The 24,147-nt window shown below is 45.3% G+C and overlaps 1 protein-coding gene across 1 annotated transcript in view; it reads right to left on the reverse strand.

Annotated features, from left to right (window-relative positions):
- The window catches only part of MGAT5 (alpha-1,6-mannosylglycoprotein 6-beta-N-acetylglucosaminyltransferase), a 208,607-nt gene that overhangs the window by 102,382 nt on the left and 82,078 nt on the right, over window positions 1-24,147 (reverse strand). The window contains exon 4 of the mRNA XM_032782597.2: window positions 1,210-1,286. Within this exon, the coding sequence (XP_032638488.1) occupies window positions 1,210-1,286 (77 nt within the window). The remainder of the gene's footprint in view (window positions 1-1,209; window positions 1,287-24,147) is intronic.

Genomic DNA, 24,147 nt, shown 5'->3' on the forward strand with positions numbered 1-24,147 from the left:
GTACTCTTATTGATTTAGTAGAAAATTTTAAAAAAGCCCTTAAATTCCAAGTATATAATCAAAATATATATCACATCTGAAAGTTTCAGAAACAAATTTTAATATTTCAGACCCATTCATTTTTATGAATTAAGCAAGAAGAATTTACGTTTTTTAAATCACTAATCAGTTTCATTGGCCCTTCAAGGTATTTTTTTTTTTTAAATGAAAAAAATTCTACCAGAAAACAGGTATTACTGAAAATTTTCAATGTTTTTGGGTTGAGTAAGAAATTGACATTTTTCAGTATCTGCTAATTAAAATATACATACACAGCCAACAACAAGGTAGGCACTTCAGAGATATGGCAAGGACTTCAGTCCAATGGGTTTATCATCTATGGTTCTGGTTGTGCACACAGTTCAATGATATTATTCACATGTATATGATTATTCACATACCTAAACTTGTGTAGGACTGAGGCCTAAATATTTCTGAATTTCATCTGATATGTAGTCAAACTATTAAGGGACAGAATACTATGACACACAGCAAGCCTCCCAAATACTCCGGGACTCTGTGTGGTGTTTTATCCCATGCCTTAACAAGGGACATCATCCATTTTCTTCCAGCAGTAATACTACAATGGCTTCACTTAAGGCAGTGGTCTCCAAAATGGGGTGCATGCATCCCTGCAGGGGGTGTGCAAGAGGCTCCTTCAGGGTGCACGGCAGGAAGAGCGCTGCTGGAGCAGCACCATTCTCCCCCCCTCTCCCGCCCCTGGCAGTCCGGCCGGGAGACTGAGCAGCTCCCCCTCCCCCCCTCCAGCAGTCCAGCCGGGAGTCAGAGCGGCTCCCCTTCCCCCCCGGCAGTTCGGCTGGGAGTCCGTTTCCCCACCACCACCCCGGCAGTTCGTTCGGGAGTCCTCTTTTTTTTCCCCCTCCCTTCCCTCGGCAGTTCAGCCAGGAGTCCAAGCCGTGCCCTTTATTTTTTTTTGCGCTTCGACAGTTCAGCCTGGAACAGGGGGCGCGTGCTCAAAAAAGTTTGGAGACCACTGATGTAAGAAGTGCCATAATGGCATGTAATCTGTACTTGTCTTCAGTGAATTCTGCTTTTATCTCAATTGCTTATATCTATAAATCTACAACTGTTTCAACAATGGCCTCTTTCAACAGACAAGATTTTAAAAACATAACATGTACACAAAGATTAACAGAAGACCACAATTACCTTTATTTTGCCCTCGCAATGAGGGAAGCCATCCATAGGAGGCAATTCACACTGTTCCTGGGCTCCATTAATGAGATCTGAAGAGAAAATAAACAACAGAACATAACTGTAATATTCATTTACACTTTTGACAGACATACTAAATCTATCCCTTTGAACTTCTGAATCACCATCCAAACTCACTAAAGAAAGGTTTCAGAGTGGTAGTCGTGTTAATCTGTACCAGCAAAAACAACAAGGAGTTCTTGTGGCACCTTAGAGACTAAAATTTATTTGGGCATAAGCTTTCGTGGGCTAAAACCCACTTCATCAAATGCATGGAGTGAAAAAACAGTAAGCAAAATATATACTATAGCACATGAAAAGATGGAAGTTGCCATCTTATATATATATGCTGCTTACTGTTTTTTTCATTCCATGCATTTGATGAAGTGGGTTCTAGCCCACGAAAGCTTATACCCAAATAAATTTGCTAGTCTCTAAGGTGCCACAAGGACTCCTCGCTGCTTTCACTGAAGAAAGAATATTGTAGTCTCTGTGGCAGCAGTAAATGGATAAACTGCAAGTTTTGGTATCAATAGCAATAATGTTGAAGCACAAAGTAATTTTTAAAACTCCTGTTTAATTTTAAACTAAGTAAGCACCTTTCAAAATCATATTTAGACAAGAGCATGGGTCTGATCTGGAAGCCCTTACACATGCAAGTAGTCTCACTGAAATCTATATGTCTGATTGCCTCCGACACCGGTGACAAGAATATCTCCACTGAGCTCAGTGGAGTTATGCTGGTGGTAAGGCCTAACAGGACTTTTTGCATGGTTAAAGGGAATCAGCTCCTATGCTTAAACAGTGGTGAGGACACTGTTGGAGCTCAATAAATAGGAGTAATGAACAGCAGAAAGTTTGGTGTGGAATTAAATTGTTTTTCAGGTTAGAACAGTGGAGAAAAAAATAAAAATTTAATTCTTACATGATACTTGGCAGTCAAAAGTATTAAGTCAAAAGAGTACCATTAAGGCAACTTTGGAGCCGCATACGAAGTGCAGCGGGGGGAGAGGAGAAAAGGAGAACGGAAGGGGACAGCGGCAGGGCTGATACAGCCAGCTTAGGGGCAGGGGAGAAAGCCTGGGACTTGTTCTGACACTCACTGTCCTTTCCCAGCCACTTGTTCCTGTCTCTGAGCAAACAAGGAAAGCAGCAAAAGAGGAGCAGCTCTGGCTGCCTGCTCAGCTGTTGCCCCAGTACTATACACTGTAGCTGTCAGAAGACACATGCCTGCAGTCTTCCCCCAGCTCAGCCAGATGTGACATCCCAGCTGAGCTGCTAGATGCATGATAAGGCTGCCATATGCATAAGAATCACTTAGATATGTGCCACACGGCAGCGCTGTCAATGCTGACACGAATTACTCAAATACCTTTCAGACACAGCAGTGGTTTCCTAACCATCCAACAGTACCTATGATCAGAATAAGAACCTTATAGCTCCCTTCCAACAAACTTCCATTATCATCTCATTCATATCACTTCCTCGGGGCAAGGGGGGGTAATGGATCAGCATTCATGTCGCACTCCCTATCAGTACCCGGGCCAGGGAAGCTAATAATCCAACCAGTGGACCAAATTTGCTGATGAATTGTGGCCACATGAGGCACATTGTGCATAAGCTATGACGAAGACTCCCAAAAGAAAATATGTTCACATGATAATAAAAGCCAACAGAAGCATTCAAACCACAAAGCCATGTACAACCACACACAGCTATACGTAAAAAATGAGTCATGTTTTTGTAATATGTCCTTCAGTCCTCCCTATAATTCCTGTTTTGTCTGTCATTTGCATTGTATTGACCTGTCTTTTAATGGCTGTTTTCTGAGGCACATAACGTCTATAAATAAATACACACATGCAGTTGTATGTACTTCTTTAGTACCTTTTATCTCAAAGAACTGCACACGAATAGAGAGGGCTTTACTAGTCACCTGTGCGGAGGAACACAGCAACTACTGAGCAGGGAACAGCAATATTACCCAGCAGTTTGAGACAGAAGACTAAGAAGTAGTCTCTCTTATCTGAGATGAGGTCCACAGATCCATGATGTTACAGAATCTCTGCTATATACAACCTAAGAGGCAGACCAGAGTCGCCAATCAATGGCAGAGGAAGGGCGGCTCCACCTTTGAAAAGCTCACCACTTGAGATATTTGCACAGTAAAGCAAGTCCACTGTATATCGGCAACGAATCTTAAACTAAGCATTAAGACTAAACAGTAGCAATCCTTCTGCAGAACAAGGAATTAAATGAAAAACAAATTGAGTACCAATCAGTAATCCAGTTTTTTTTCACAAATTAACAACTCATTAAGGTGGGTTGGATCTGTAGGCTTCATTACTCCAAGAAGGGAAACTTCCAGGTAAAGCATGTATAAATTTTCCTAATTCAATTGAGCTTGTTGTGGGACTTTAGGTAGGTTCAATATAATAGCCCAAGTTAAATTTTATCTAGGATACAGTGGCTAATACATTTCCTCCTTCCAAAAACTGCCACAAGATATTTAAGGATTACAAGTGAGCAAAATATGGGTTTCATATAATCAGATAGGCATTACCTCCTACAGCACGATATATTATTGCACCAACCTGTTTAACTTTTGACTCAAAAGGATGAGTGCTACTATCTCATATACTCAGGATGTTTTTCCTTTGTAACCAAGAGGTCTCAATTTTGAAAAAGACTGTTTAAGAAAAACAGCTTTTTACAAGTCATTTTCCATTCAGGCCCATGAGCACGTAATTTAGTGATGGAAAAATCTATGTGAGAATAATGGATCATCTGAGAAGTTCTCATTGAAGTAGTCAACAAATTATGTATTGAGAGAGATGTACTGAACTTGGCTAAACTGGTAGCACTAATTAGCTTTTAAATTTTCTAAAACTACAGTTAAAATGTTAACCATTCATTCCAACCCAGCAAAAGTCAAAACCTGATTGATTTAGCATTAGAGAAATAATGGAGCACAGTTTCTCTATATTTTTATAATACTGGAAAAAGAACAGGAGTACTTGTGGCATAAGCATAAGCTTTCGTGGGCTATAGCCCACTTCTTCGGATGCTGTAGCCCACGAAAGCTTCTGCTCAAATAAATTTATTAGTCTCTAAGGTGCCACAAGTACTCCTGTTCTTTTTTGGTGGATACAGACTAACACGGCTGCTACTCTGAAACCTATAATACTGGACTATGTTTTTAAGGGTTACCCCCCGCTCCTTTCAAATCTTGACACACTCATATATGACTAGATTGCAACTAGAAGTTATGATGAGTACAATATCAAAAGTGCAATGCTTTCTGGAAAAGTATTTTTCTGTGGTCAGCAAGGTTGTATTTCTTTTAGAGGTACATTTCCATCTAGAATTTCAGTACTGTTACTCACTGAATAGATGTGCTCATCCAATATGCTTCTGTAGGAGATAACTTATACTGCAAAGCTCAAACATTCAAAATTCATGAGCCATGCCCTCACAAATCATGAGATTTTAAAAAGTAACTTGTGTTCTTTCTGTTTGTATGCTGGTGTCATAACCTTTAGTATTCACATTTTTAAAGCATTTCTCTGCCACCATGAGGGCTAGAAATTTTTTTTTTTTAAATTAAATCTGGGATTCGCTTGTAATCACATGAATCCAGCATCTCAGTCTTTAAGAAACGCATCATATACTGTGCTCCAATTTTATCTCTGCCAAGACTGAGCAGTGCACCAGCTGAAATAGTCCACACTGAAATGTGAACTCCTTCTGCAGACCTTTTCAGCATATTTGGAGTTATATGTAGTACTCTCAGGGTTATAGATGGTGAGTCTTCTGGTGATCATGATTTGTTTCTTGCATTTGGCTCAGGAAGCAAATGTCTTAAGTTTGGCTTCCTTTTCTTCATTTTGTGGAGTTTCCATTTCAGATGGCATTTTGATATTTTTTACTGCTGATTATACTGTTGTAGCCATGTTGATCCCCAGATATTAGAGACACAAGGTGAGTGAGGCAACATAATTTTTCTGTGTGAGTTCATTAGAGAGCCTAGCGATTATCTCTTTCACCCACTTAGTTGTTATTTGGGCACTTAGCACAGTGGATGAGGTACACCACATGCTGTGATAGACATGTGCTCTTTCCTTATGCTCTCAGTGTAACCAACGATAACGAACATTTTTATAAAGGTAGAACTACAGATCTGATAGAAGTGTGCTTTACCTTCATATAGTATACAATTGTTCTTGTATGCTGTTTCTATCAGGGTTTTGGCTATTACATATTACACATTTGTACACTAACATAACATTGAAAAGGTGCAAACATACATAGACCGTATAGTGAGGCAGATCACTACCAGATCTGTCTGAATTTCACATTTTCACTAGCATATCTCATGACATTTCTTTTGTGATACTGATGTCTGCTGCCTTCCCACTAGCAAGGACTTATAACAGGGGTCGGCAACCTTTCAGAAGTGGTTTGCCGAGTCATCATTTATTCACTCTCATTTAAAGTTTCACATGCCAGTAATATATTTTAACATTTTAAAAAGGTCTCTTTCTATAACTCTATAATATATAACTAAACTATTGTTGTATGTAAAGTAAAAAAGGTTTTTAAAAGGTTTAAGAAGCTTCATTTAAAATTAAATTAAAATGCAGAGCCCGCCTCAGACCGGTGGCCAGGACCCGGGCAGTGTGAGTGCCACTGAAAATCAGCTCGCGTGCCGCCTTCGGCACCTGTGCCAGAGGTTGCCTACCCCTGACTTATAAGAAAGGTGTATGAGCATTTGCAGGAATTCAAGTTTTAAAGACTTACAGTCTGATCCTACCAGGTACTGTGTGCCTTTAACTCCGGCAGGATTTTTTTTAAAAAGTTGAGAATATTTGATATTGCACAGCATGCACTTAAAGGAATTAGAACTAGTTTAAGTTTAAAACTTCACAGTTTTAGATGGTCAGGATTAAGATGGAAAATGGTCTAGCCATTCAACATATATATTTTTACAATAAACGCTTTTGTTTTTAGCAACCAATGAGAAATTCTAAATGAAAGTGAATGAGTGGGAGCCTCAGAGCGGTGGGACATGACTTTAGCAGTGGTGGTTTTTTTTGACAAGAAGAAAAAGACAAGAGGCAGAAAGGCAGGAGAGGAGACTTCTACATACTGTAGATATCCATTTTCTTTGTCTTTCTCAAGTCCTTGAACTCGTGCTACTGAAGCAAGAAAAGACAGTTACCTTTCCTGTAACTGGTGTTTTTCAAGATGTGTTGCTGATGTCTATGCCACAATAGGTGTGCGTGCTCGTCACGTGCACCGGTGCTGGAAGTTTTTCCCCAAGCAGTGCCCATAGAGGACTGCCCTAGTGACCCTTGGAGTGGTACCTCATCGGCACGGTTTAAGGGGCACTGTGTGCTCCCCCCACCCTCAGTTCATTCTTGCGGACAACTCCGACAGAGAGAAAGGAGGGCGGGATGTGGAATAGACATGAGCAACACATCTCGAAGAACACCAGTTACGGAAAAGGTAACTGTCTTTTATTCTTCGAGTGATTGCTCATGTGCATTCCACAATAGGCGATTCCAAGCTATATCTGCTGGAGGTGGGAAGGAGTTCACAAACTCTCAGGACGGAGAATGGCTCTGCTGAACCCAGCATCCTCCCTGGTCTGAGAAACAATTGCATAATGCGAGGTGAACGTGTGAACTGAAGACCACGCGGCATCGCTACAAATGTCCGGAATGGGGACATGGGCCAAAAAGGCAGCCAAGAAAGCCTGCGCCCTAGTCAAGTGTGCCTTTACCATTGGCGGCGGAGGGTTTCCCACCAGGTCATAACGGGTACGGGATGCATGAGGTGATACAGTTGGAGAGCCGCTGAGTGGAGATCGGCCGACCTTTCATGTGCTTGGCTGAGGCGATGAATAGTTGCGATGACCTTCTGAACAGCTTAGGTCACTCCAGGTAAAAAGCCAGACCCCGTCTCACATCCAGCGTGTGGAGATGGCGCTCCTCACTGGATTCATGGGGTTTGGGACAGAGGACCAGCAGAAAAATGTCCTGACCCATGTGACAGGCGGAGACCACCTGCAGGAGGAACGAGGGGTATTGGCAGAGCTGGACCTTATTCTTATGAAACACCGTGTACAGGGGCTCAGAGGTCAGGGCCCTGAGTTCTGAGACCCACCTAGCCGACGTGACTGCAACCAGGAAGGCTACCTTCTACAAGAGGCATGACCAGGAGCATGTGGCTAGTGGCTCAAACGTGGGCCCCGTGAGACAAGCCAGCACCAGGTTTAGGTCCCACTGCCGAACTGGGGGCCTAACATACGGGAAGAGACGATTCAACCCCTTAAGGAATTGACCAGTTGTAGCATGGGAGAATATCGTGTGGCCCTGCACCGGCAGATGGAAGGCTGATATGGTCGCCAGGTGCACCTGACTAACCAGGGCGCTAGGCCTGGGCTCTAAGGTGAAGGAGGTAGTCTAGAATAAGCTGGATCGGGGTGGTCACTGGGGAAATGTCCCGCTCGTCCGCCCATCTGGAAAACTGAGACCACTTTGCCAAGCAGACTCGGCATGCGGAGGGCTGCCTGCTTTCTAGGAGAATGCGCTGAACCCCTTCTGAGCATGTCCTTTCCTCCTTACCTAACCATTGAGCAGCCATGCCGTGAGGTGGAGTGCCGTTAGGCTGGGGTGGAGGAGGCAGCCCTGGGAGAGCAGATCTGGGCAGGATGGCAAAGGCCACAGCACAGCAACCACCAGGCCCATGAGGGTCCCGTACCAATGCTGCCTGGGCCATCCCGGGGTAATGAGAATGACCCGGGCCTTGTCCGTCTATCTTTTCCAGGACCTTGCCAATCAGTGGGAATAGAGGAAAGGCATAGAGAAACTGGTTTGACCCGGACAGGAAGAAGGCATCGGAGATAGTGCCCCCCCCACCCCCCGAGCCTGCCCCCTGGAGCAGAACCAGGGACAGCGACGGTTCTACTGGGTTGCAAACAGGTCCACCTGGGGAGTTCCTCAGACTTGGAAAAGTCTGCATCACCTCTGGGTGGAGAGACCACTCGTGCTGAGGGAAGTCCCTGCTCAAGCAATCTGCCTGCACGTTCCAGGCACCCCACAGATGGAAGGCCTGTAGACAGATGCCATGGGCTATACAAAAGTCCCACAGCCTGAGGGCTTCGCAGCAGACGATTGGGCCTCGCCTTGCCTGTTGATGTAGAACATCAAGGCCATGTTGTCTGTGAGGACCCTGACCACCCGGCCCGCCAGGTGCAAGCGGAAGGCCACGCACACCAGCCGTACCGCCCTGAGCTCCTTGACATTTATGTGGAGGGTCAGATTCTGAGCCGATAACAGACTTTGGGTCTGAATGTTCCCCACATGGGCCTCCCATCCCAGGTCTGATGCGTCGGACACCAGTTCCAGCGATGGGGCCCCGCTCCTGAATGGGACCCCTTGGAGTATGTTTCTCAGGGAGGAACACCACTGTAGGGAGGTGATCATTGGCTCAGCCACCATGAGAACTTTGTCCATCCTTTCCCCTGGCCTGGAAGAACTCCAAGACCAACCAGACCTGGAGGGGCCTCATCCTGAGTCCGGCTGTTGTCACCAGAAACCTTGTGACTGTGTCGATGAACCCCTTCAGGGTCTCGAACCTATCCGATGAGAAGGAAGCTCTGACCGCTGAGGCATCCAGGACTGCCCCAATAAATTCTATGCGTTGTATCGGGATGAACATGGATTTGGTGGTGTTTACCAACAGGCCCAAAGTGGAGCATGTGGACAGAAGGAGTGCCACCTGATCCTGCACCTGCACCCGGGAGCTGTCCTTGACCAACCAGTCATCCAGATAGGGGAAGATCTGGACCCCCCGGCACCTGAGGTAGGCCGCCACCACCAACATACATTTCGTGAATACTCTGGGGGCAGTGGACAGGCCAGATGGAAGGACCATAAATTGTTAGTGTTCCTGCCCCACCATGAAATGGAGGAAGCGTCTCTGCCCCTTTAAAATATGAATGTGGAAGTACGCATCCTGCAGACCGAAGGCGGCATACCAGTCCCCAGGATCCAGGGAGGGGATGACGGAGGCCAAGGAGACCATGCAGAACTTGAGATTCACCATGTACTGGTTCAGGCCTCGTAGGTGCAAGATGGGCTTGAGCCCCCCTTTGGTCTTCGGGATAAGGAAATAGTGGGAGTAGTACCTCTTGCCTTTGAACTCCCCCAGCACCGCTTTCACAACTCCTAAGCCCGGAGCTGCCCCACCTCCTGCTCAAGCAGAGCCTGATGCAAGGACTCCCCCAGGAGGGACAGGAGGAAGTAAACTGGAGGGTGTGGCCTGAGGAGATGATATGGAGGACCCACCAGTCCAAGGTCAGCCCCAACCACTCCAGGAGGAAAGCACACAACTGACTGGAGAAGGGAAGCTTTCTTGAGGATGGATCCCTGATAAGAACTGGCATGGTGCCCCTAGGCATCCCATCAAAACTGCCTTTTCCCCACTTGCTTGCCCTTGGAGTACCCAGGCTGCGGGGCAGGCCGAGACTGCCTCTGTGTGCACCTCTTATAGTCCCATGACTTCTTATAAGCGGTCTCCTATTTTGAATGGGTGGCCTGAGTGGGAGTGTGCTGTGGCTTGAACTTAGGTTTAGCTGTAAATGGAAGACAGAGATCCACAGTCTGGAGAGTCGTGCAGGAGTCTTTCAGGCCATGCAGCTTTGTATCTGTTTGTTCTGCAAACAGAGCTTTGCCATCAAATGGGAGGTCCTGCAGGGAGGTCTGCGTCTCGCTGGACAGCCTAGGGAACAGAAGCCATGACGTCCTTCCTATAGACACCACGAACCACGCCTCAGTGTCCGCTGCATCCAAAGCTGCCTGCAGGGTAGCCCTGGCAGCTGCTGCGCGCTCCTCCACCAGTGCTTTGAACTCCTTCCTGTCGTGTTCCAGGAGGGAGTCCTCGAACTTGGGCAGGCAGCCCCACAGATTGAACTCATACCAGCCCAGGAGAGCCTGGTGGTTCACCACACGTAACTGGAAGCTCAAGAATGAATACATTTTTCTTCCAAATGAGTCCAGCCTCCTTAAATCTTTATTTTTCAGGGTAGGGGCTGGTTGGCCCTGCCATTTCCTGTGGTTGACCGACTCGACCACCAGGGAGTTAGGAGGATGGTGGGTGTATAAATATTCATACCCCTTGGCAGGTACTAAAGACTTGTGCTCCACTCTCTTAGAGATGGGGGCCAATGAGGCCAGGGTTCGCCACCCCTTCGTGGAGAGGCAAGGCCACCCTGCCCGGTACTGAGGAGGACAGTACATTAAACAGGGAGTCCGAGGGCTCCTTCATCTCCTCTGCTTTGTGAGTCCTTGGTGGGTCCTGAAGTCCTCCTGTGGGAGGGAGGGAGGGAAAAGGGGCTGTAATTGCCTCATCTCAGGAGGGTGAGGAGGCCAGCGCAGTACTTTGTGTGTCCACCGGCACCGGAAGGTCCACCACCTGGTAGGTCTCTGGGCATGGTACTGAGGATGTACGTCTCACCAACTCCTTCCTTGTAGGTCTGGAGAGGGAGGCCGATGGTCCTTCTGAGGCTCCAGTCACCGAGCGAGCCCTCCCCGGGGGCTGCGTCAGGGGCCATGGGGCTCACTGGTACCATTGGGCTGGCCACGGTGCCTGGTGCCACTGCACCTGCTGTGGCACCGGAGCCAACTGTTTGGCCTGGCTGGCCTGGCCCATTGATGGATGACTATGAAGGGAGGCCAGGCTAACATACGACCTGCCGCTGTCCCTGGACTGGGAGGAGCCGTGGCACCAGGACTGACGCCGACCAAGGGACCGCAATCCCAACGTGGAGGACCGGTACCATTGGTAACAGCTTCTCTGCAATCGGCTCCAACAGCCGGACGTGCGAAGGCAAGATGCTGGTAATCAATGCCCGGGGCTGCGGAGGCGGTGCCGTGGCGGGGTCCTGGAGAGGGACGATGAACGGGAACGACGTTGACATTCATGCCATGACCGGCTGCGACAGCCCCTCTGAGACGAGGACCTTTGGCAGTGTCTGCCTTGGTCCCATCAGTGTTCACTCCTCAAGGCGGAGAGATGTCAAGAGTGTCGGTCAGACGGAACCCAACCAGACAACCTGATGGGTGCCGAGGGCGATCCATGTGAACTTTGCCCTGAATGGACGCTGGGCAGTGAACGGCGTCAGGAACGTTCCCTCGACTGAGACCACTACTGAACCAGGGGTGACTACAGAGATCCCAGCGGTGACTTGCCTCTGGAGTGCGGGGCCAACAACGGTTGTGCTCCTGTTACCAGCATGGACATACCATCCTGGGCCGCCTTCAGGATCTCCGGTGTGGAGGGCATCCGGACATTGGGGGAGGCCTGCTCCAAATGGGCTGGTCTCTCCACTTGAGTTGGAGACCTAGAGGCCGGTGGGGATCAAGGACTGCCTAACATGGATCTAGCCTCTGCCCGGGTTTACTCTGGTGCCATAGTGAAGAAGGCCTCTTCCTAGCCTTCTTGGTGTGCCCCGTGGATGAGGAGTGGTGCTGACAAGTCGATGACACTGAATCGGTGCCCGGTGATGACTTGAAGAAGCGCATCGGAACCGGGGTCAGCGCCAACTTCATCCGAATAGCCCGGAGCCTAATGTCCCCTTTTCTCTTTGTCCAAGGCTTAAACGACTTGCAAATCTTTCAGCAATTGCTGAGATGAGTTTCCCCCAGACAGCATAAACAGTCTGCGTGTGGATTACTCACTGGCATAGACCGCCTACAAGCGTCGCATGACTTAAAACCCAGGGCACGCCCCAGCCTGAGCGCTCTAGCTAAACTAAACTAACTAACTAACTACAGGTACCACACGCTACACGAACAAGCAGTTTTGGGGATGAACTACAGCAAAGCTGGAGCAAAGCAGTTCTGAAGCACCTTCACTGGCGGCAAGAAGGTACTGAGGATGGGGGGAGCACACGGCGCCCCTTATACCATGCCATGGAGGCACCACTCCAGGGGTCACTAGCGAGCTCCCCTACAGGAACTGCTAGGGGAAAAACTTCCGGCACTGGTGCACGTGGTGAGCACGCACACCTATTGTGGAATACACATGAGCAATCACTCGAAGAAGAACAGCAGGTATATAAATATCCTACAAAGATAAACACTGAAGATTACCGCCACTCAATTCTTTTGAAGACTGAAAGCCGTTTTAAATGGACATTCACGCAGTATTCCAGGGTACCTCTGGGAAAGTACATGAAGAGCAAAGAAATGATGCACTATTTTTAAACTGCCATGACAAAATGATGTCAGCATCTATTCTGCAGTGCTCCAATTCATATTTCTGGCTGCTATAACCACAAGCAGAATTAATGCAAAGAGGTAGGCAAACAGTGAAAATTTGTTATTAGAGAATGAAAGAAATGCTAACCTAGGGCAACAGCACTGATGGTAATCACATCTCCAGTCCCTTTCCTCTGCTCCTCCTTCTTCTGCAGGCATCTTATCTGAACTGTTTGTACATCCCTAGATTTTATTTATATCTCTCTCTCGCTCTCTCAGTAGGAATTCCAACTGACTGCACTGGCCTACTGGTAAGGGCGGAAGAGACAACCTGAAGGTTGTTCTAATGCCAAAATCAGCAAACATTTGGGAGTTATTGCTTAAACAAACAGTCTTTTTTTGTTCTTCATGAACTCTATATACTGTTTGTGCATCCCTTGCAAGAACAAAATGCCAAGATAGCTTAGCTCTAAATTTAAACTATAGGAATTAATATCTTGACACTAGGGGGAAAATAAACAAAGAGAAAAAGTCTGCATACAGCAACAGAAAATACTAGAGCAGGGATCAGCAACCTTTCAGAAGCAGTGTGCCGAGTCTTCATTTATTACTCTAATTTAAGGTTTCGCGTGCTGGTAATACATTTTAATGTTTTTTAGAAGGTCTCTCTCTACAAGTCTATATATTATATAACTAAACTAGTATTGTATTGTAAAATAAACAGGGTTTTCAAAATGTTTAAGAAGCTTCATTTAAAATGAAATTAAAATGTTCATCTTACGCTGCCGGCCCACTCAGCCCGCTGCTGGTCTGGGGTTCTGTTCACCTAGGCCGGCAGCGGGCTGAGCAAGGCCTGCGGCCGGGACCCCAGCTGGGAAGGGTCCGTCAGCCAGAACCCCAGACCAGCAGCGGGCTGTGCGGGGCTGGCGGCCAGGACCCAGACGGGTAGGGGCAGAGAGCTGGAGTCAGGGCGGGGGCTGGGTATGTGAGGGGGTGTAGGTGTCAGGGCAGAGGGGGTGCTGGGTTTGGGTGCCAGAGTCAGGGCTAGGGTTGCAGGTGAGGGGGGGATGAAGGAGTCAAGTAGAGGGCTGGGTGCGTATGAGGAAGGTATAGGGCTCAGGGTGGGGCAGGGGTGGGGCAGGGGGGGAGTGAGGGGCTAGGGCAGAGGGCGTGGTGTGTATGTGTGTGTGTTTGTGTGTGTGTGTGTTTGTGTGTGTGTGTGGGGTCAGGGCTCAGGGAAGAGTGCTGGGTGACTGCCCCCCTAATAACTCTCAATCCCGCTGCTCCTTGTCCCCTGACTACCCCCTCCTGGGGCCCCGTCCCCTATCTAAGCCTCCCTGTTCCTTGTCCCCAGACTGGACTCTACCTCCTACCTGTCCCCTGACTGTCCCGACCCTTATCTATACACCCGTCCCCAGCCAGACCCCTGGGATTCCCATGCCTATCCACCCACTCCCTGCCCCCTGACAGGACACCCAGAACTCCCGACCCATACAACCCCCCCAACTCCCTGCCTGCCCCAAACCCTTTCCACACCCCTGGCTCCTGACAGGACCCCCAGAACTCCCAACTCATACAACCCCCCCACTCCTTGTCCCCTGGCCACCCCCTTCAGAGACTCCCCACCCTAACTTCCCCCCCAGGACCCTCCTTGCTCCCGGTCCCCTGACTGCCCTGACCCCTATTCACCCCCTGCCCTCTCACAAACCCTGGGACTCCCATGCCCCATCCAACCCCCCCACCCCACCTCTAACCCTCCCCAATCCAACCCATCCTGCTCCCTGTCCCCTAACTGCCACCGCCCCTTACCATGAGGCTCCACACAGAGCTAGATATGCTGCTCCGCGGGAGCACACAGCCCCGCCCCTCCGGTTGAGTGGGGAGTGTGTCTGCCTCCCCGCGGAGCCAAATGCTGCCCTCGGGAGCGCGCAGCCCCGATCCCCAGAGCGCTGGACGTGGTGGCAGGGCTCCAGGAGAGGGGATAAGGTGGGGGAGGGGCCGGCAGCTTGCTGTGCTCGGCCCTGCGCTCCGGTGCGGGAGCGCGGACCCTGCGGCTTGCCATGCCGGGAGAGTGGGGCCATTTGCCCTCCCCGTGCGCACAGCTATGCTTCTGCTCCCTGCTCCCGCGGGGGAAGTGGAGGGCAGAGGAGTGTGAGCCAGGCTGGGCAGGATTTTTAGTGGCATGCCGGAGTCCCAGCAGGCTCCAGCATGCCATTAAAAATTGGCTCGCGTGCCGTCTTTGGCACGCGTGCCATAGGTTGCCGACCCCTGTACTAGAGCAATGACAGGGTCTCCCATGTGAAAGATTGAAAGAACAGTATTTTTTAGTTAGAACAGTACAAGAAAAATAAATGGTGTACATAAAAAGCCATTTAGGTGCTCCTTCTTTGGTCTTTCCCATAATACAAAACAAGAGGATAGGATAATGCACACACCTCTTATTGGCTAGGTGAAAAACAATAAGAATTACTCATCCTCCTGTTTCTGAGCATAAATTAATCACCTGCTGAGGTCAAGGAAGAAATACAAACATCTAGTCATGTAAAATTGTCACAGTCAAAGGGCAGATACTTCTGCGATGTTACATCACTGAAGGGGTATCGTGAAGCCATATAACAAAGGTCAGGTAGCGCAGAGTAGGTCTGTTTCCATCTGTCACCTTTTGTAGATGTCACAGCATGGCAGCAGACCAATTGTGGCACTTGTTAAAAGCTGTCCAAGATGAAGACCCCAACTAGCTGACAGGATGCCCCAGAACCATCCACTGGGTGTGGCCTCAGCTCTTGCCCCACAGTAACATGCCCACTGCAAGGGCTTGTGTGTTTCATACACAATGATTTAAAAGAAAATAATCAGCCTTAAAAAATATGTCATGTGAACATTTTTTATTTGCTATCAGAAACACCTACAACCACCAACTGGGTTTACAGAAAAAAATATGTCTGCTTTTCCCCCAGTACATTTGTGCATCTGACATCTTTATACCATTCTGTGTTATGTTTCATTACTGTTTCCCTGTCCACAGTCAGGTTCCCTTTTTATGTGTGTGGACCTGTCACACAGTCACTGAGGGAAAGAAAACACCACAGACATTCTCAAGGGAACAGGATAGTAGCTGACCTACACTTTTTAAAAATGGAGTGGATTTCAAGTTTATCATGTGTTCATTACCACACTAACCAGTATGGTTCACTGTAATATATTGGCTGTGTACAATGGGTGCATTTAAGAAGTTCATTCCGATTGGAGATATTACTATTTTAATGATACTCCTTATCCTTAAGATGGGAATACGGGCAGAAATGGGTGATATCGATAAGCATAGAAAGAACTTTTTAAATGCAGCCATTGCACAGTTATATGAGAAAGATCCAACCTGAATGGAAGTAAATTCAAGGTTAAAATGAAGATTAACACTATCTGAGCATATGTCACGTTTGAGACCATGATCTACGTTAGCCTACGCCCTATAACACGTAATCAAAATGGCATTCACCGAAGAGAGTTTAAACCTTAACTCTGAATATTCATGTGTTTCATGGTTTAAATCAAATTAAGATAAAGATTTACAATAGCTTTTTTCTTTTCTTTTTGAATGCCAGGTGCAGAGGAAGTGGCTTTCACTCAAAATTAGATGTCATAAGTGGTCATGCAATAAAGAAAAGAAAAAACCACAAAGACAGAATTGGACATGAATAGGAATCTTATTTTCCTGCCCAGAATACTGCTCCCTATCACAGCTGTTTCATAAAGTACAGGTGGAGTCACAGTCCTGCGAATAAATTGAAAGGTTTTGGTGTACAATACTCAAAAAATGGATAGAATGTTTCCCTTTAAAATTTACATGCCAGAACCATGGTAAAAATCACAAGAGGTCATAAATGTAGATAAGAGGAAAAATCATGCAGCGCTTAGTTTTTCTGATTCTTCCTTAGCTTAATCTTATTTGAAGCAGAAGACAACTCTGTAAATATCTTTAGTTTACATGTAAATACACAAAGTACCTGAAGTTCCAGATGTCAGTCCATTGTCTTGAACAGACTGTAAAGTTAGCCCAAGCTTTCCCATTCAGTTTTGCTTAATGAAAAAGACCTTGCACAGCAGCTGCACTGATAATCTTTCAAAACAGAAAACATTTTTTATTAGTTTGAGAAATATTTTCTATCGCTTAAGTTGGGGATGCCACTGGAACCAGTAAACTCTCTCAAAATGGAAGAAGCTTTAAAAGTTGTACAGTGTCATATTTGAGGACTCCAAGCATTTTAAATTTATGTAAAAGTCAAGTGCCCTTTTTAAACTCCTATTTACAGATGTATGTCTTTGTCAGGGCCTGCAATAAAAATCAAACTACTTGACCTCCAGTAGTGTGTTGCAGAGACCTTTGGGGCTGTAACTGCATGGTCCAAAGCACAACTATAGTAAGGAAATAATTTTTGCTGGTCTTAATTAATCATGTAAGACAGATTTCACTGTATTGCATTAGTATTAATAACTAGCAATATATGTAGACTCTGCCTTAGAAATGAGTGAGCTCTGCAGATAATGTGCTCATAGTGGGAGTACCCATTCTCTCAGTTTTTCTAATTTCCACACCATAGAGAGCAATAGTGATAGATATTCTAAAAACAGTGCACTATTGCAAGGAATAATACATTGAATTATGTCTATACAAGTAGTATAGACATGCAATTGAATCGAGTTATTTAATAAAAATGAATAGTTGAAGTACTCTACTTAGATAGCAAAACTGCTAAAAAATAAATGAAAAGCAGCCATGAGACCATGGAAATAGCCATACCCGAGCAAACACGAATGATCCTTCTAACCCCCACAAGAGTGGCCAATGCCAGATGCTTCAGAGATTATCTGAAAATCTCCACAAATTACTGTAAATTGTACAAAAAAATTTCTTTCCATGTCCAGCTGACAATTATTATACTCTGAAGCTTGAGGATAAATAGACCCTTTAACTTTTTATGCTAGTCTAAATGTTGTTGTTCTGATATCCTATGACAATGAGTTGCTCAGGTTAAATCATAACTGATGTTAGAAAGTATTTCCCTTTGACATACTTCATTTTATTGAGTGTTCTCTTGTTCTTGTATTACTAGGAAACATGAACAGAAACTTCTGGTTGGCCTTCTCTACTCTATTTTGTATATACCTCTAGCTCTTTCTTATTCTTCTCAGTTATTAACCAAATAGTCCTATTTTTAATTTAATTTATGAGCCCTCTGTCCTCCTCCTCCAAGCCTCATTTCTGATGCCCTTCTCTGAACTGTTTCTGTTCTGAAGTTGGCGGTCATGTGACTAAAGTTGAATGTTACATTCAAGTTGAGGCTACATCAGTATAATGATAGTATACAGCCTCTTAATTCACATTTGTCTTCCATATCTGAAAAGGTTTCTTTAAATAAACATTTACAATTGATCTGAAAGCACCATCAGGAATAGCAGCAATAAGTTAAGAGTTAAAAACATTCCAAAATGTGAACATCTTTTCTAACACTTTAGAAACTTCAGTTGCAAAGCATTAATATGATTTTAGAAAGACTATACTTTTTCAGTACTGGTCCCCCCTCATCACTCCTGCTGTGCTGCCATCTTCCATTAACATACTACTGAATTCAGTTCAATGTTAGGAAAGTTCAAGTAGCAGTCAAGTAGCTAATCAAAATGCAGCCCAAGGGACCATTTGCAGCTCCCTTCAGTATTTCCATATAGAACAACAAGCTGCCCTGAAAAATCAAGTTTGCAATTGTCTGAATCTCTTTGATTCTATTAATTCCATGTATCGGGTAGAATGAAAGGAGGCAAGCAGAATACAAAATAGAAATGACTATTTTGTATCAAAGAAAATGCAGAATAAGATGACTACAGGCCAAACAAATAGACCATGGGAAGGTCATGACAGTGAGCTGAACTTTAAGCAATAAACACACACACACAAAAAATCAGTCCATGCAACATGTTACTCTGAGAAAGTAGTAGTCCAGACACTTGATTCACAAATTGCTGTGTCGTCTAGTATGTCAAAGATCCAAATATGGGGTCCTACTTTGGTCCATCAGAACAAATTTTTTTACTGAGATTTTTTTTAAGTTACACATGGAGAATTTGTTGCAAGTACCATCTAGCCTGACTAAGTTCTAACTAGAATCCTTCTTTAATACTAGATGAGCAAGGCGATATACAATACAAGCATGAATTAGCATTATTCTTTTAGGAATTATGCAGAATTCAATTTATAACATAGCCCTCATTAACAGAATAATTCAACTTAACGAGCACTGGATTTGCTTTGCATCAGATAAATAGTAAAGAAGATAAAAGTATTTTCCTTTTAAAAGGAGAAGGGCAGAAGAGTCATTCTTAAAGATCATTATCTTCATTAGCTAAAAATCTGTTAGATATATATCAGAATTCATTGGAAAGGTACCCATGCAAGCAATTAGCTGGTTATGAAGTCCTTCTAGTGCATGATCTCTCTCTCTCTCTCATGTATCAGTCTAACTTCTGCAGATAAACCACACAGGAATATTAATTCAGCCACTACCACCCTAGTTTGCTTTATCATAGCAACATTAAAAACAGCCTGCAGTGTTGCAGATTTGTCAACCTACCTTACTACAGTATATACAAAGAATGGCAGATGCCCGACAGACATCCAAGCATCATCAGGCGGGGATTTAAAGGAGTAACTTTTTTGCATGCGGATCAGTTCATAATAGGAAAAACAAAACTGAATGAAATCAACACTACAAGACAAGAAGGAAACACAGTATTAAAAAATGAGAGAGAGAGAGAGAGAGAGAGAGAGAGAGGGGAGGGAGGGAGGAAGGAACAGAATAAAAAACATATTTTGAAAGATTGTTCAACCCTAACCCCCCATACCTGCACCCCACCGAACCTCAACCCCTGCACCCAGAGGTGCCCTGCACTCAGACCCCCTGCCTCCAGACCTGCACCCAGACAACCACCCACTGAGCTCCCTGCACTCAAAACCCCACTCTGATGCCCCACCCCCTGCAACAGCCTGAGCCCCCACATCCAGATCTCCACACAACTGACCCACAACTAGCTGCACCCAGATCCCCACCCCACCAAGTCCCAACTCCCTCAGTTCCCAGACCCCTTTACTTAGCCTCAACCATCTTCCCCTGGAAGCCCCTGCAGAGTCCCATTGCCTCTACGCCTGGAACCCCACCAACAAGTCTCTGTACATCCAGATCCACCACCACCACCTAGACATCCCCCTTCCCCAGTGAGCTACCTGCACCCAGATTATCCCACCCAAATCCTCTCACCCCACACTGAGCCCTTCCACACTTGCACCCTGCCTGGTTGAGCCTGCCTATTCCACACCTGGCGTGCCTGGCACAGAGGGGCAGGGCCCCAGGGTGTGTCTGGGGCAGATGTAGATCTTGTGCTGTGTCATGGTTGGGTGCAGCCTCATCACCAAGTCCATGTCCTGTGGGCAGGGGAGCTGTAGGGTGATCTCCCACCTTCAGCAAGCCAGTGGCCTGTGCTTCCCACAGTCATGTTGGAGGCTCTGCATTTATTTATTGACAAATAAAACTTGCAGAATTTTTAATTTTTTGGCGCAGAATGCTCTCAGGAATAGAAGTTGTATCCAGTGATTTCCCTACAGCCCTCCCAGCGGGGGTGTACACCCCCTGAATTTCCTCAACACCCTCCCCCCAAGTTTTGTGAGCTAGTTACATACCAATTTAGTGACTGTTTGGAAATCTGAATTTAAACAAACATTAATATACACTTTAAAAGCTTATGGAATGTATGATAAAATGTGTATCTGAAAAAGTATAATAGATTTTAAATGTATGAACATAGACTAGCTTCCTTGCTTCCTTATACAGCTGTTTTTTATGATGTCAGTGCATTTATTTCGGTGATGTTGGCCAACCTAATAATTTCAAATGATGATTTGCAAGCAAAGTCTAAATGAGCTCTCCCTGACAGCTAGTGATGAGCTGGGGCTGTGGGGAAAGGCTTCAGGGCCAGATTATATTTACATTCAAACCTAATCTACCTAGGTATCCAGCAAAACAGATCTGGTTGTCCAAGTGAAATAGATATTTGGGGCTGAGGCTGGGTTACAAACCACTTGAATGTGGGGGGAATGGGGGATGAAATGTTTGTTCTTATTGTATGAGTAAAGGGCAGTAAGAACTGTTACTTAACCATGTGTATGAGTTTGAAGGCATCAAGGAGCAGAGGGTGGGGACCTGTCCCTCTCCATTGTTTAAAGGACAGAGCTGATTTAGGCTCCATAGTGGATCTTTGTTTCTGCTTAAGTGACCACTGCAGCTGAAAATCTCCAAATTTGACAATCAGGTCTAAGTGCTTAGTCCTGTTGCGCGGGACGGTGTTCCTGTGGTACAGTGTTTTTGTGTAAAAGACAGCAGACTTGCACTAGCAGCGAGCGAGGTTCCCCACTGACAGCTCAGCCTGAAATCACTGAGAGCTGGTTGGAACCTCAAGAGACCAACTCACAGAGGTCACAAGTGGCAGGTGGCAGCAACAGGTGACTGCGCAGGGCCTTGGCAACAAGTGGTGGATGTGAACGGTTGCACCAACGAACAGGACGTGTCCAGAGCGAACAGTGAGCAGCTGCGAAGGAACAAGCAAGGTGGCCTTCTTGTCCCACCTTGGCAGGTGTACTCACGTGAAAGCACCTCTGAACTCTGAATCTCCACTGACCAAGGACAATTTTACGGTGAGTGGAGTGCGTTGAGGGAAAAGTGAGGGGGCATGTTAAATAAACATTTGTTTGTTGACTCATATTAATCACTGTTGCTCCAAGAATGCTAGATTGTACTGGGAATGGAAACTTAAATAAAAGGTTTCCTAGTAGGCCAAGATTTTAATTGCCATTATTTGCCCAAGGTTGTTATCTCACATTGTTGCTATTTGAAAGGTCATTATAGTTGGGGATTCTGCACTAACATTTTAATTTAATTAATTTTTACATAAGATATGTTCATACTGGGTCAGACAATGGTCCATATAAGCCCAGTACCCTGTCTTTCAACAGTGGTCAAGGCCAGGTGCTTCAGAGAGAATGACAGAACATGTAATAACCAATGACCATCCTCTGTTGCCCATTCCCAGCTTCTGGCAAACAGGCCAGGGACACTCAAGAGCTATGGATTGATCCCTCCCCCAATCCTGGCTAACAGCCACAGATGGATCTTCTCCAGGAATTTATCTAGTTTCGTTTTATAATCCTGCTTATAGTTTTTGGCGTCTCACAGCTATCCTTGACAATGAGTTCCCTGGGATTGACTTTATATTGTGTAAGAAGTCTTCCTTTGTTTTTTAAAACCTGCTGCCTATTAATTTCATTGGGTGACTGCTAGTTCTCTCTATTATATGAAGGATTAAATAAAATTTCCTCATCACTTTCTTTATGCACCAGTCAAAGGATTTTGTAGACTTTCTAATCATATCCCCATTAGTCATCTCTTTCTAAGCTGAAAATCCCAGTCATTTTAATCTCTCCTCCTGTTTTCATAACCCCTATTATTTAGTTGCCCATCTCTGTACCTTTTCCAATTACCAATTATATATATTTAGGATGAGTGACCAGGTCTGCACACACTATTCAAGGCGTGCAACGTTACCATGGATTTACTATTAGAGGCAATATGATATTTTCTGTTCTTATCTATCCCTTTCTTAATTGATTCCCAACATTGTTTGCTTTTGTGACTGCTGCTGCACATTGAGCGGATGTTTTCAGAGAACTATCCACAATGACTCCAAGATCTTTCATGAGTGTTAACAGCTAATTCAGATGCCATCATTTTGTATGTATAGTTGAGATTGCTTTCCAATGTGCATTACTTTACATTTATCAACATTAAATGTCATCTGCCATTTTTGTTGCCCAGTCACCCAGTTTTATGAGATCTCTTGTAATTCTTCGCAGTCTGCCTGGGACTTAACTATCTTAAATAGTTTTGTATCATCTGCAAATTTTGCCACCTCACTGTTTACCCATTTTTCCAGATCATTTATGAATATGTTGAACAGTAATAGTCCCAGGCACTGAATAGTCCCAGTACCGACCCCTCAGGGATACCACTATTTATCTCTCTCCATTCTGACAACTGATAATTTATTCCCACCCTTTGTTTCCCATCTTTTAACCAGTTACTGATCCATGAGAGGACTTTCCTCTTACTCCATGATGGCTTACTTTTCAAAAGTCAATTTAAATTAAATACTTTTTTTAAAAATGTTTATATTTTTTTGGAAATCTAGACCTGTTATGTGTTTGGTGTAACTTGCATTATTCTTATGTTAAATTTGCATAATCCTAACAAAACATTTACTTTATTCATATCTCTTTTATTTATCTCATTGGTCCTGACACCCCGCCCTTGTAAATGCGAACACCCCCCACCCCCATTTCAATTCCTGGGGAAACCACTGGTTGTATTGCCTAATACATTAGGTAATTATGTCTGTGGTAAAAATTTTAGTCTGCATTGGGCTCACATGGCAGGCACAATATTAACAAAGTCCTTGGTCTATCTAGGGTTTTGTTTTATAAATGTCATACTAAGATCTAAAACTGGCAACATCTTTAACAATTACCATTTGGTACGTGTACACACACACACTTTAACATCATTATTGTTCTGTAGTACTTTGAAGAATTACAGCCGTGGGTTCTTTAGTATACAGGTACAAAACAACTGAATGAAATGCCTGAAACCCTACAGACATCTAGATACAAGAAACCCACGGGTCACCACATCTATCTTCATAGATCCAGTAATCACTCCAAAGCACGAAGACATCTGTTATCTACAGCCAGGCACTCAGATATCACAGAACGTGCTCCAAGGACAAAGTCTGGAATACACACTCAAAACCACCTTTACCAAACAAGGACGCTCCACCAGACAAGTAGATTGCATTATAGAATGGGCCACCCAAATATCCTGAGAGAACAAGCTTCAGTACAGAAATAAAACCCCCGCCAACTGCACCGCCCCTAGTTGTCACCTACCACCCCACGCCGGAACCCGTACGGGGTATCAAACAACTACAACCAATACTCAGTGGGGACTGCATCCTGAAAGAAATCTTTCCTGAACCCTTTCTCTTGCCTTCAAAACCCCTCCAACCCACAGCCCAGGACGCACCAACTCAAAGCAGCACCAGACACTCCCCCCCTCCCCACACACATACCACACCTTTTCAAGATCCATGGGTCCTACACATGACTAAATGCCAAGAGCAACTCTGTGGGTGAAACCAGACAGATAATCACTACGCTCTCAGATGAACTCAGGCAAGAAAATTATAGAAGACAAAAATACCATATGGCCGACCCCTATTATAGATTAAAGAACAGATGTAAATTGTATATATTGTAGTCTTCTTCGTGACTGGACCTTATGCCTGCCTGCAGCTCCACTGACTTCAATGAATTACACTGCACAAGAGAAGGGATCTACCTACATGGGTCAGATTTCAGGATTAATGCCTTAATTTACTGTGACAGCTTAAATGGGTATCATACTGTATAGCACACTAGTGAAGGCAGACTACTGCATTGCTCAACATTAAAAAAAGTGAATTCAGCATTTTA

Source organism: Chelonoidis abingdonii, chromosome 10, assembly GCF_003597395.2.
Source record: "Chelonoidis abingdonii isolate Lonesome George chromosome 10, CheloAbing_2.0, whole genome shotgun sequence".
NCBI lineage: Eukaryota > Metazoa > Chordata > Testudines > Testudinidae > Chelonoidis > Chelonoidis abingdonii.